We start from the raw sequence: 12,041 nt of genomic DNA on the forward strand, positions 1-12,041 counted from the left end.
TGCCCTTACTAATTCTAGATAAGCCCAAATCACTTCCATGGTCTTTTCCTGAGCTGAAGTCTCCAAGAAAGACAACGAATTATCAATATAATTTCTTCCTTCAAACTCTCAAAAACAGTTACTCAAAAACAGCTGGGGACACTTTAATTTTTCCACAAAATTTTGTTAGTACTCTCATAGAAAAACACCTACACTTTATTCAGTAATTCTCAATAAGAATGATAGTATTTTTTTTCAATATATGAAATGTATTGTCAAATTGGTTTCCATACAACGCCCAGTGCTCATCCCAAAAGGTGCCCTCCTCAATACCCATCACCCACCCTCCCCGCCCTCCCACCCCCCATCAACCCTCAGTTTGTTCTCAGTTTTTAACAGTCTCTTATGCTTTGGCTCTCTCCCATTCTAACCTCTTTTTTTTTTCCTTCCCTTCCCCCATGGGTTTCTGTTAAGTTTCTCAGGATCCACATAAGAGTGAACACATATGGTATCTGTCTTTCTCTGTATGGCTTATTTCACTTAGCATCACACTCTCCAGTTCCATCCACGTTGCTACAAAGGGCCATATTTCATTCTTTCTCATTGCCATGTAGTTCTCCATTGTGTATATAAACCACAATTTCTTTATCCATTCATCAGTTGATGGACATTTAGGCTCTTAAGAATGATAGTATTTTTAAGTAACAATATGTCTCCTTTCACCCACAAAGTTATATTGTTGACCAGTGAGCAATAAGGTTTGTGCTCTAAGTTGTTTTTTGTTTGGTTCCAGTTTTTTCACATAATGGAATGGATTTACAACCTCGTGGCTAAACACACACGTAGTTAAATGCCTATAGAGATTTGGATAAGCACCTTGAAAAAAGCCCAGGACAGAGCTCTTCAGCACCTTGTTCTAACCAACGTTTTACATACTGCTCTTCATTCCAATGTAAGCTACAGAGTATAAGGTAGGAATAAAAATGCACAAAGTCAAATATGACAATAAGAATATTGCTGAAGTATAGCCTTGGGGGCTACTTCAGTATTGTTTTAAGATGATTACCAGTCTTAATCCCTCTAGTGTTGGATGTTAAATTCCACTGCCTTTTTTTTTTTTTAATTTAATGACTTGCTAATGTAAACTTCCATCTAGAACAATCAAATAGTATGTCATTTATTCAAATTTACAGTGGCTCTAATGTGCCAGCAAACTCCCTCGTCAAAACAGACGACTTTTAAAAATGTTCGCCTGAGTCAGGAGCTCTACTTCCTAAATTAGCACCAAAGTGTCACCTTGATAGACCATGAACAACAAAATCATTTATAATAAACCCAACTTCCCCTGAGAGTGGACAGCCTAGGCCATGCATCTATAGGAGCTCTAATTATTTCATACAGATCAGAGAGCGCTTAAAGATGCTCAGACTTCCACAGTCTGTCACCTCCAAATATAATCATCTGATAAATATATGCTTACCAATCTCCCTTGAGATCTGAGTGAAGGCCTCCACACCACTCTCTCCATAGTTGCCCTCAGAAGCCAGTGTTGACACATAATTCCACCCCAGTGCTGTAACAATGTCCACCATGGCTTGCGCTTGGTAGGAGTCAGGCGGGACTACCCGAGAGAAGAAGTCATACCTGGTGTTATCACTTAGCTCTGGGGCTGTGGATGCATAGCTGATTTGAGGTATCTGCAAAACAAATGACAGATCATTTCAACCCATGAGGAACCCTGTCAAACAATGAGACTAAATAAGACACAACAGACTAAATAGCCAGTAACCTAAACATACCAGCTGGAAGCCAAAATACGGTTTTGTGACCACCAATTTAATTAGAAAGTATTATACAAATGTCTGTAGGATCACTTTCTTTCACAACACATTTATAAACAGCAAGAATGAATTTAGTTTCGCTTCAGGTTCTGAAGCCAAAGCAAAACGTTTGTGTGCTTTTTGTTGTTTCTTTTTTACATCATAAATGATAAGTTCTGGTACAGAAATGCGGCCAAAATGAAGGTATAATACATACACATATCTGAAAGGTCACCTCTGAAATTGTCTTTGGCTTTAGGTCATAAAGGTTACATGACTACAAACAGAGAATTTAATAGACTTTTTTTTACACGTGATACCATTTCAGTCTTAAGATTATTGCTTTTGGTAAATTATTTTAAATATATAGTTTTGCAAGTTTATTCACTATTTACTGATATAATCATTGAGTATCACAAAAAGATTTGGGAATACCAACTGTGTATTTTCTAATAGAAAGATCTTTCCAGTTTCCCACTCAAACAAAATCACAAAACAGGAATCTATACTGTAATTTCTTTAGGAAAAGAGAATGTTTTCTGACATACACAGGGTGAACTGCCAGATTTTCAAAATTAGGAATCCTGTGTCATTCATCCTACATAAATTCAAAGTGAGTAACAAATTAACTACATGCCACAAATCTCCCCCCCCAAAAAACTTGTAAAATATAACATTTACTCATATATCCAAGTGAGGACTTCTACTCTACCAATGAAAAGTGCTAGTATAGAAGAGCACATGGACGCTAAAGCAGCACAGTGGAAGGACATTCAGGCTAGATGGGGCACAGATGACACAAGAAATCTGGCAGACAATGAAGGGAAGGACATTTTAGCCACAAGGAACCACATGTCCAGAGGCATAGAGTCAAGAAAGGGCATGGTAGATTCCAGGAATTGCAGCGTTTCACACGGTGGGAATGCAGGATAGCAAGGGAGGAACACCAGGAAATAAAACAGCAAAGCTGGACAGATAAAGTGCTAGTCAGGTATGACAAAAAGTGTGGATTTTATCACAAAGGCATGGGGAAGCACAGAATGACTGTAACTAAGCTAGTGGTGGAATCAGATTTTTGTTTTAGAAAGTTCACCTGGCAGCAGTGGAGAGAGTGGCGGCCCTCAAACTTCAGCGTACACCTAGGTAGTCACATTCCAGCAAATTCTGACTTGGTATGTCTAGAGGTTTAGAAATCTGCATTTTACTATGCTCTCCAGAACAATCTAATTCAGGTGAGCCTACACTGTGCTTAGAGATAAATTAAAGGAAAGCCATGCTAAATGCAGGACAACCAGTTAGAAAGTATGTAAGTATGAAAGAAAGTATGAAAACTGAACTAAGGCAATGATGGAGAGGGGTGGGGAAGGGGGAGGGTGTAGAACCTGTAAGTATCTAAAAATCAAGTAAAAGTGTAGGTAATGAGGATAAATGTGGAATGACTCTTAGTTCCATGGCTTTGGTAACTGGGAAGATGATATTTGCTATTTACCAAGCTACACAGAAGAAGAGGAGATTTGGAAGACAAAAATGATGAGTTTAATTTTGTGTTTGCTTTTTTGGATCCTCCTATGATATGAATGAAAGCAACCAAAAAGTAGGCAATAATATTGAGGATATGAAGTTCAAGAGTCTTCAAGACTGGAGGTAAAGAATGGTGGGGGCGTAGTGAAGGAGGTAGTGAAAGCCATGACAGTGCATGGGATCACCCAATGAAAGTATGAAGGGTGAAAGAAGGGTTATTTGGGAGCATGAGCTATGTAACAGTGCATCTCACCACCCCTCTGCTGCCATACCGTAGTGTGAAAATTCAGAGGTCAAAATGACTCCAAGGTGCCCAATTCAGGTTGTTTGGTTAAAGACTCAGGTTTGACTAGTACATAAAGCAATTAACTGTGCTATCCATCAGATCCCGTGATTAACGTGAGTGCTAAGATGTCAAAAAGGCTGCAGTTCCATCTTCCCACATAGGGTTGCATAGTCTGGAATCTGTCACCCACCACACCCTGGCCAGATAATTCCCAGTCCACATGGAGGTTTTGACTCTCCTCTTGACATCCTTGAAAAGCCCTCAACATTTGAAAAACCTTTCATAGGTCTAGAGAGTCCTACTCCATACCAATGGCCAGTTAAGTAAAACTAAACTTTCCAAGATATAAAAGCCTCAGTTACCCAGGGAGCAGTTAGAACAATGTGCTTGGAGCTCTTCAGGGTGCTGCAAGATCCAATCAGCTTCTGTGCAACCTGTATTTATCTATACTGACTGTAACAATGATTTAGCCTATTTAACTCCCAATTCTGTCCCATCCTGTTCTGGTGGGATTATGTTAACTTGCTTATTAACATCGTGAGACCATAAAAAACAGTCTGACCTGCCTTCCTCCTGCCCCTTTGCTTTCTCTGCTAGATACACTGGCCCTATCTTGGCAGACTGTTCCCTTGATTGGACTTTGTGCCTTTCTAGTACATGACTACTCAGCAAGGACACCCCTTCAAATCTCAAACTGAACACCAAATCTGGGCCCTTTTCACCTTTTATTGCCTGCTTATAAATAACCTTGGAAAGAGACAATGAATGACTCGGTGAGATCTTTCTTTTACTGAATAAAACTTTCGCAAAGATCAGGAGCATGTGCATTTCTATGTTCTAATGAAAGAGATTCGGCAGCCTGACTTTCACTTTAGAAGGAATTCTGTGCATGTGTGAGTGTGTGTGTGTGTGTGTGTGTGTGTGTGTGTGTAGGAGGACATAGGGGAGCATTCTATAGCAAATTCTATAGCACTATACCATTTCCTTGTCCTATTTGGATATATACCCTAGTTGGGTATATAATAATCCTCCCACTTCCTCGGCTACTCAGAGTCCAGCAGTAAAATGACTTACACAACCCCCACCTGGCCTATAAGAATGAGCCACCCCTTTCTAAAAATGAGCACAAAGTGTGAAAATTGAGTGTTTGAAACCAAAACTAATTATCTCAAATTACTACCTTCAGTCAGTCACTTTCAGGGCTGTTTAATTAGCAGTCAGCATCATGTTTAGGATTAATTAAACAGGTGTAAAGGGTATATAAAATAAAAGTGCAGATAGAAAATGGTTGTTTGAATAATTAGGTAAAGGACTTTCTCCCCAAAGTCTTGAGGAGTTTTCTCTTTGCAGATCAATGTGTGTAAAAGTAATGTGAGAGTACATGTTTGATTTTCCACTTGTTCAATTTTGGCTATGTTGCAGTCTACAATAATAGACATCAGGACATACTGATCATATTTTAAGATAGCTTTTCATGTTGTCATGAAGTCACATCTCATTTTAATTTTATTGTGGTTGACCACTAAGCATTGCCTCATTAAACATTTTAATTTCTGTGCATTATTCTCAAATTAACCCCCTACTGACAACTGAAGTGAAAACTTTTTTTAAAACCTGGAATGTTACTTTTTCTTTTCCCTACACTAAATCTATCCTAATGAATCCCTTCACCCTGGAGTTTCATCTACTAGAAAAAAAAAAAAACAGTAAAAAACAAGTGGTGGGTGAGGGACAGAAGTAGAGAGATAAATGAGAAACAAAACAAGGAGAATGTACCAAGAAAACAGGGTGTTAGGGAAAGCATTCTGCATCAGCTCATTCTTTGGAAGAAAAACATCCTTCATGAGCCTCTGTTAACTCTCACTTGCCCATTCAAAAGATACTATCCAAACTCTTCTGGATCACCAAGCCCTGATATCAGACTCTGTCCTATCCTCTTCCCAACTTCTTATCTTCCCTGTCATGCCCTGACAGTGTCTGCACTTCTGCCCATGCTGTTCCCTCTATAACCCATTCTGCCCAGATGCAATATCCAGCTCAAAAGTCACCTCTTCCTTGGGAAACTTTTGCTAATTCTCTCAGTCAGAGCTGTCTTTTGCTGTTCCTCACTCTCATAGCCTCCATCAATCATCTGACAATACAACCATGACTGTGTGCTGGCTTAGAAGCCTCCCGCGGACAAATTCTCTATTGCTTAATTTGGTATCCCTAGCATCTTACGGAGAAAATACTTAATGAATGCTTGGAGACAATTAGTTAATTGAAGTGTGGCAGAATTTTGATGCAGACTCTTCCCCCACAGCCTTCTACCCTGAATCCCATCAAAATATTGGATAGGCTATTCTCCATTTGTCCTTCTTGTTCCTTCTCCTTCCTGCTATGTGTCTTAGGAATCTGCTCTGTGACTATCTCACTTGAGTTCCTTCACCTCAGGCTTCCATCTGAGTATGGTCATTAGGAGACACCAACAGAGATGGGAGGGCAGGGGACAGAAGTTAGAGTATTGATTCCCCCAACTCCTTCCCCACCAACTTGGTGTTTCTCTACCTAAGCCCTCATCTACAGCTAAAGCTCTTGCAAAGTTTTAGTGACCATTATGTACTCTTGCCCCTTTAGATCTTCCCAGTGTTGCTAGTTTCTGAGTACTTCCTATCCAGTGTTGGATCCTTTAACTGTGCCCACACCTTATAAATAGTATTTTTATTAACCTTTCTTCCATGACCCCTTCAGTGTGCCAGAAGCCTGACTAATACACCCACTCTTCCAGGTCTCTGTGGAAGAAACATCCACTCTCATGCTTCCCTACCCTCAGCCCTGCCCTAACCTCTCAGCCCTTCTCCATCCATCGTCCGTTCCAGCCTTCTCTATCACTGTCCTTACACAATTATTTCCTTTATCTTTCAGTGCCTCATCACATGAAATTGCATCACTTGAAAACACCTATCATTTTGCTTTTTTCTTTCATTTTGCTTTTTATCATTTATTTTCCTTGTGATGAGTTTTCATAAGAATATGTAGCACTTAAATTAAGGCCATATTTCCATTACTCAAATAAAGGATATCTGGGGCAATTAATTGCACAACTCAAGATTTATTTGTTAGGAACATTGGTTTAGTGAGAAAAAAACCTCTTCTTTTTCCACTACATTTTCACTTGAGCCCACAGAAGAAGAGATTTCCTGGGGCACCTGGGTGGCTGAATGAGTTAAGTGTCTGACTTCAGCTCAGGTCATGATTTCATGGTTTGTGAGTTCAAGCCCTGCATCAAACTGTCTGCTGTCACTAAAGAGCCCGCTTCAGATCCTCTGTCTCCCTTTCTCTCTGCCATTCCCCCACTCACACGTGTGCTCTCTCTCTCTCTCTCTCAAAAATAAATAAACATTTTAAAAAAGAAGAGGAGATTCCTACCCCTAACCTCACCCTTGGGGAATTATAAAATGCATATTTCTACCTAGATCTCTACCTCTTACTTACTCTCCCCAAAGGAGAGAGAAGACAGAACAAGAGGTCAGATTCTACACTTAGTGGGGCAAGAGTCATGAACAGGCTCTGCCTTCGTCCTTTGACCTGCCCACACACATCCCAGGTTTCTTTTCTCTGTATGGCAAGGAGACCAGGCTAGGCCTCCCTTTCTGGGAAAGAAGCCCACCCCTCCTCTCCATATTCCACAGACAACCAGCTGTGTGGCAGAGCAGGAGGCCCAAAGCCCATGTCACTGGTTAATAAGATTTCTGTGCAGGTAGAAATGAGTCCTAAGGTTGAGATGTAGTGTGTAATTAGGAGGCACCATTTTAGCCTCAAGTCCACACTAAATGTTTTCCAGTCCAGTTCTTAACAGACAGCCATGTGTCTGAGGAAGTTATGTGATGTTTGCCCACCTGTTAATAAAACTAGTTACTCAGTCCACGTTTAGCTAGTCATTCTAAGAATCTTGGCCTTATAAACCCTAAGAAAGGCCAAAAGTCTGACTTAGAACTCAAGGAAACAAAAGTTCTACTCTAGAAAAAAAGAAATTCAGTTACAGCCTCTTGGATATTTTGATAAAAATAAACAAATATATATAGAAAGTACATATTTTAAATGAAAGCAGAGATTTTGGTCTTCTCATGACTGTTCTCTATTTCTAGACAGAATCTCAGATTTTTGCCTAGGACTTGGCTGCTCAGAAGACTACATTTTTCCAGCCTTCTTTGCTATGATCATTAGCAGTGGTTGAGGGTAACTTTTGAAAAATGAACTTGAAGGAAAAAGGCATGTCTTTCTCATGCACCTCCCTCTTTCCTGTTGGCCAGAATTTGGACAGGACCTCTAAAATTCCATTAGCCATTTCAAGTCATGCCCCAGTGATGGCAAAGCAAAAAGCCACACCTCTTGGAACGTCTGGGTGGCTCAGTCGGTTAAGCATCCAAGCATCCAACTCTTGACTTAGGCTCGAGTCATGATCTCACAGATCAAGCCCCTGTAGAGTGAAAGCCTGCTTGGGAATCTCTCTCCTCCCTCCCCCTCCACCCCACCTCTGCCTTCCTTCCCCTCCACTCTCAAAATAAACATATTTAAAAAGCCACACCCTAGTCCAAGGCATTACAATATCTGAATCCCTAAAACTACAGCACTATTTTTCCTGCTTCCTTCCTTAACCCTCTTAAATCTACTCTACACCAGTAATGAAACTGATCTTTAAAAAAAAATCATATAATATCAAAATCTTGCTCAGAATCCTTCAATATCTTCCCATCGCTCTTATAATAAAGCCTAAAATTCTTGCTACAGAATCCCTGTAGATTTAGCATCTGACATCTTTCCCCTCACTCCCCTGATCCAGCCACAGGAGCTTCCTCTCTGTTCCCTGACCCGGCCAAGCCCTTTTTGCTCTCCAAACTTCATGCTTATTGCCCCATATGCTTTTCTCAAGTCTTTCCAGGCTTTCCTCATCCTTCATTCAGCCTTAGCTCCAATGTCTCATACCCAAACAAACCTCCCTTGACCCCCCACTTCCATGGTGATCTCCCCACCCCCATTAGTACCTCACTACCCTATTTATTTCCTGTATTATACTGATCACAACTTGTGTTAATTTGTGTATACTGTTTCCTCTACTAAAATGTAGATTCTATAGGGTGTTCTTTGTGTTATTTACAACTGTAACATGAGCTTCTATCCCATAGTAGAAGTTCAATAAATATATATTGAAAAAACTAACCCATCCATCTATCAATCAAGGACCGCTTTTATTATTTTTCTCCAAGCATTATGATTTTGAAAGATTTTTCTATAAAACTATTTAAGGAAAAATTCATCCATTTCCCATTTTCTTTATTACTTAAAGATCTATTCATTTGCTAAAGCTTCTGATCAGCATGAAATATTTGTTGTTACCAAGCTGAGGTGATAAAGTTCCAGGTCAAATCAACCAAGTGCCATTTCAGCTGTAGGTGTGCAGGCTCATCATAGGGAGGCAGGCTACTGCTACCAAGCTTTTTGAAATGCTGAAAATGGCCATGAAAATTTCATAACTATCTTGGCTAACATTTCAATCTGTCATTAAAGAAGCATAAAAATCACACTTCTAATCAAGGACCAAAGTCAGAGATTTTAAAATCATTTGCCCCTTCTTGCTGATCTTCATCTGTAAGATGGATATTCTAGACAGGGCTGCAAATGCTTCTATCTCCCTTAAAGGCCTGTGTCTCTCCCTGTTGTCATCACTGAGTCTTACTATACATGACTGAGAGGGTATGATGGGGTATTGTCGAGATGCAAAGGGGCTGAGGAACTTTAAGACACCATAAATACTCATTCATGCTCCAAGAAGCTTACAATTCCACTCCAGCTGCCTTATGGGTGTTTCCCATTGTTCACATATCAAAATACTGTGGATTAGCATAAAACTTGCCTTGTCTGTTCAAAACACTATGAATCTTGCATCTATATCTCTCATTTCCTGGTTCGTCAAAGATCCCTAAAGGGCCAAGACAACCCCAACAAGACTAGCAATGAACCACCTGAAGCACAGTTCAGAGGAAGTCCCTCAGAATCCTGGTAAATTTAAGTCTTCCTATAAGACACTCATATACATCTAAAAACAGGTTTGTAGACAGAAGACAATTTAAGAGCTGAGTCACCTCTTCATCATCAATTCCTGCCAAAAAGGTTTTTGTTCTTGTTTATCTCTACAAACAACCTTGCCCATTGATTATTGAACTTAATAGTGGAGAAGTTTAGTGGGGTGGGTTCCTCGTGCTGTTCAATAGCATCATTGGTTTTCTCCAGTGAAAGATCAGCTTGAAGCTATGCTCTTTCCTCAGGGGGTAGTGCTTGTCTGAGCACTTCTTCAGTGATGCTGGCCTTAGCAACAGCAGCCACCACTATGAGAGCTTCCTGCCACCTGGCCTTGGGATGGATTTATTGTTTTACAGAACTAGGTCCAGGAAAGTATAATGATTATGGCCATTTAACTTTGTCATTTCAGATGTGACTACTTTGCTGGTATTAAAACCACTAGCTCCTTGTGACAAAACATGAATTTATAATCAGAAATTACATAAAAATAAGAAGTTGAAGCTAGAAGTCAATGTCTAGCATTGACCCTCCTTTCCTCACACTGTCCTGAGCTGTCTTGCTCCTCTCAACTTCACAAAAATGAATAAGGAGAAGGAAAAGGAGAAAAGAAAAGTAGAGCCAAAGAGTGGAATAATAGTGAAGAGTGATGACCACCCTCTATTTGCTTTTCCCAAAACATGAAGAAGTACTATTTCTCTCCAAACCAAGACCCACTCAAAGCTATCCTGCCTGCACAGTAGACAGACAGTAATCTTCCTATTTGTATAAGTTAGTGCCAAATGTGAAATTCAGTTCCTGGCTTTCTTCTCAGTTGAATTCCCAGTCAATTCAAAAAAGGACACAAACTTTTGTGTTTTGATAACAGTGGAGCTTAGCAAAAGGAGAGGAAGTCTATTGAAATAGGATATTGTGGAGGCCATGGAGAGAGAGAGAGAAAGAAAGAGACAAGGAGAGAGATTTCACTGTATTCTATCTTTATCCTTCTCCACAATATCAGCCCTTCCAGAATAAGCAAACTCTACCTACACACCACACTGACAGGGCCTGTGGTTAATTAACATAGCTGAGTATAGCATGCTGCTGGTAGGTTTAAGGTCACAAGTTTAATTCCATTATGGGCCAGGATGCAGACTGTACCCCTTACCAGAACCTTCCTCCTCACAAATGTACAGCATCGATAACAAAGCCAACCGGAGAGAGGAGAGACAAAGTCAATTCATTCTCAGTCCTAGATAAATAATTCAAAGATGGCTTGCTACTGATGTGAATCTGAAATTTCAGAGGCATATATGAAGAGCTAGTCATAGGAGGCACACTTTCTTCAAAACAAAAAGTGCATTTTTGTACATATGTATACTTGAAAATATACATATATATATATTACACTTACGAAGTCATTTCTTGGTTTCAGATAATCCATTTAGATATCCTACTAATTGTAATAGGGTACATTTTTCTCCCCACTTTTTCAAAGGTATTGTATGAGTCAGGGAAGTGGCACATTCAAATTGGGGTAACTCCAGGAGGGTTCATAAAGGGAATTTTCAAGGCAGGGGCAGTATATAGACAATGGCAGTTAATGCCATAATCCAGTAAAAGTCAGAAGTCAGGTAGCAGTTGCTACCTCTGGTCCCAACGAGCTACAGAAACCAGAAGGAGTCAGGAATGAAAGCCATCTCGACAAAAACAGTGGCTTCCCGGGGGAGACACAGCCAGTCCCTGATAATTCCACAGAAAGAGATTCAAAAGAATTATATTCTGACCTCCTGCTGGCCCTCTCCTTGACCAAACTCACTGAAAATCAAGGGGAAAAAGAACCTGTTGATTCTGTCTGGATAGAATTTTCTCCCAAGACAGTGAACAGAAGGCAAAAGAGAGAAAGAAGGTGGATATGAGGGGCAAGCAGATGCTATCCATGCCAGGTATCATTCATCATTGATCATTATACACTTTAAGTACATTTACATACAACTGTGCAGATTTCCAGTTTCCTATATTATGTTGTTTTTTTATAACTTGATGATTTCAAATAGTTTTGGCAGAGCATCTCTACTAAGACATTTTGGTTTGGCTATTGGAAATTCCAACCCTACAACTAGCCAGTTAAGTTAGAATTTCTTTTGAAAAATAAGTAGGGGCACCTGGGTGACTCAGTTGGTTGAGCATCCCACTCTCGATTTCAACCCAGGTCATGATCTCACAGTTCCTGAGTTCGAGCTCCACACTGGGCTCTGCACTGTCAGTGCTTGGGATTCTCTTTCTCTCTCTCCCTCTCTGCCCCTCCCCTTCTCGCACTCTCTCAAAAATAAATAAATAAAATTAAAAAAACAAAAAAGATGCTAAAAGAAAAAGAAGAAATTCCTTGTTTGAAAAAG

At 40.0% G+C, this 12,041-nt stretch overlaps 1 protein-coding gene across 1 annotated transcript in view; it reads right to left on the reverse strand.

The window, feature by feature from the left end:
- Window positions 1-12,041, reverse strand: part of GRM8 (glutamate metabotropic receptor 8) — a 755,014-nt gene that overhangs the window by 606,302 nt on the left and 136,671 nt on the right. The window contains exon 2 of the mRNA XM_049641781.1: window positions 1,460-1,676. Within this exon, the coding sequence (XP_049497738.1) occupies window positions 1,460-1,676 (217 nt within the window). The remainder of the gene's footprint in view (window positions 1-1,459; window positions 1,677-12,041) is intronic.

The sequence above is a fragment of the Panthera uncia genome, chromosome A2 (assembly GCF_023721935.1).
Source record: "Panthera uncia isolate 11264 chromosome A2, Puncia_PCG_1.0, whole genome shotgun sequence".
Taxonomy (NCBI): Eukaryota; Metazoa; Chordata; class Mammalia; order Carnivora; family Felidae; genus Panthera; species Panthera uncia.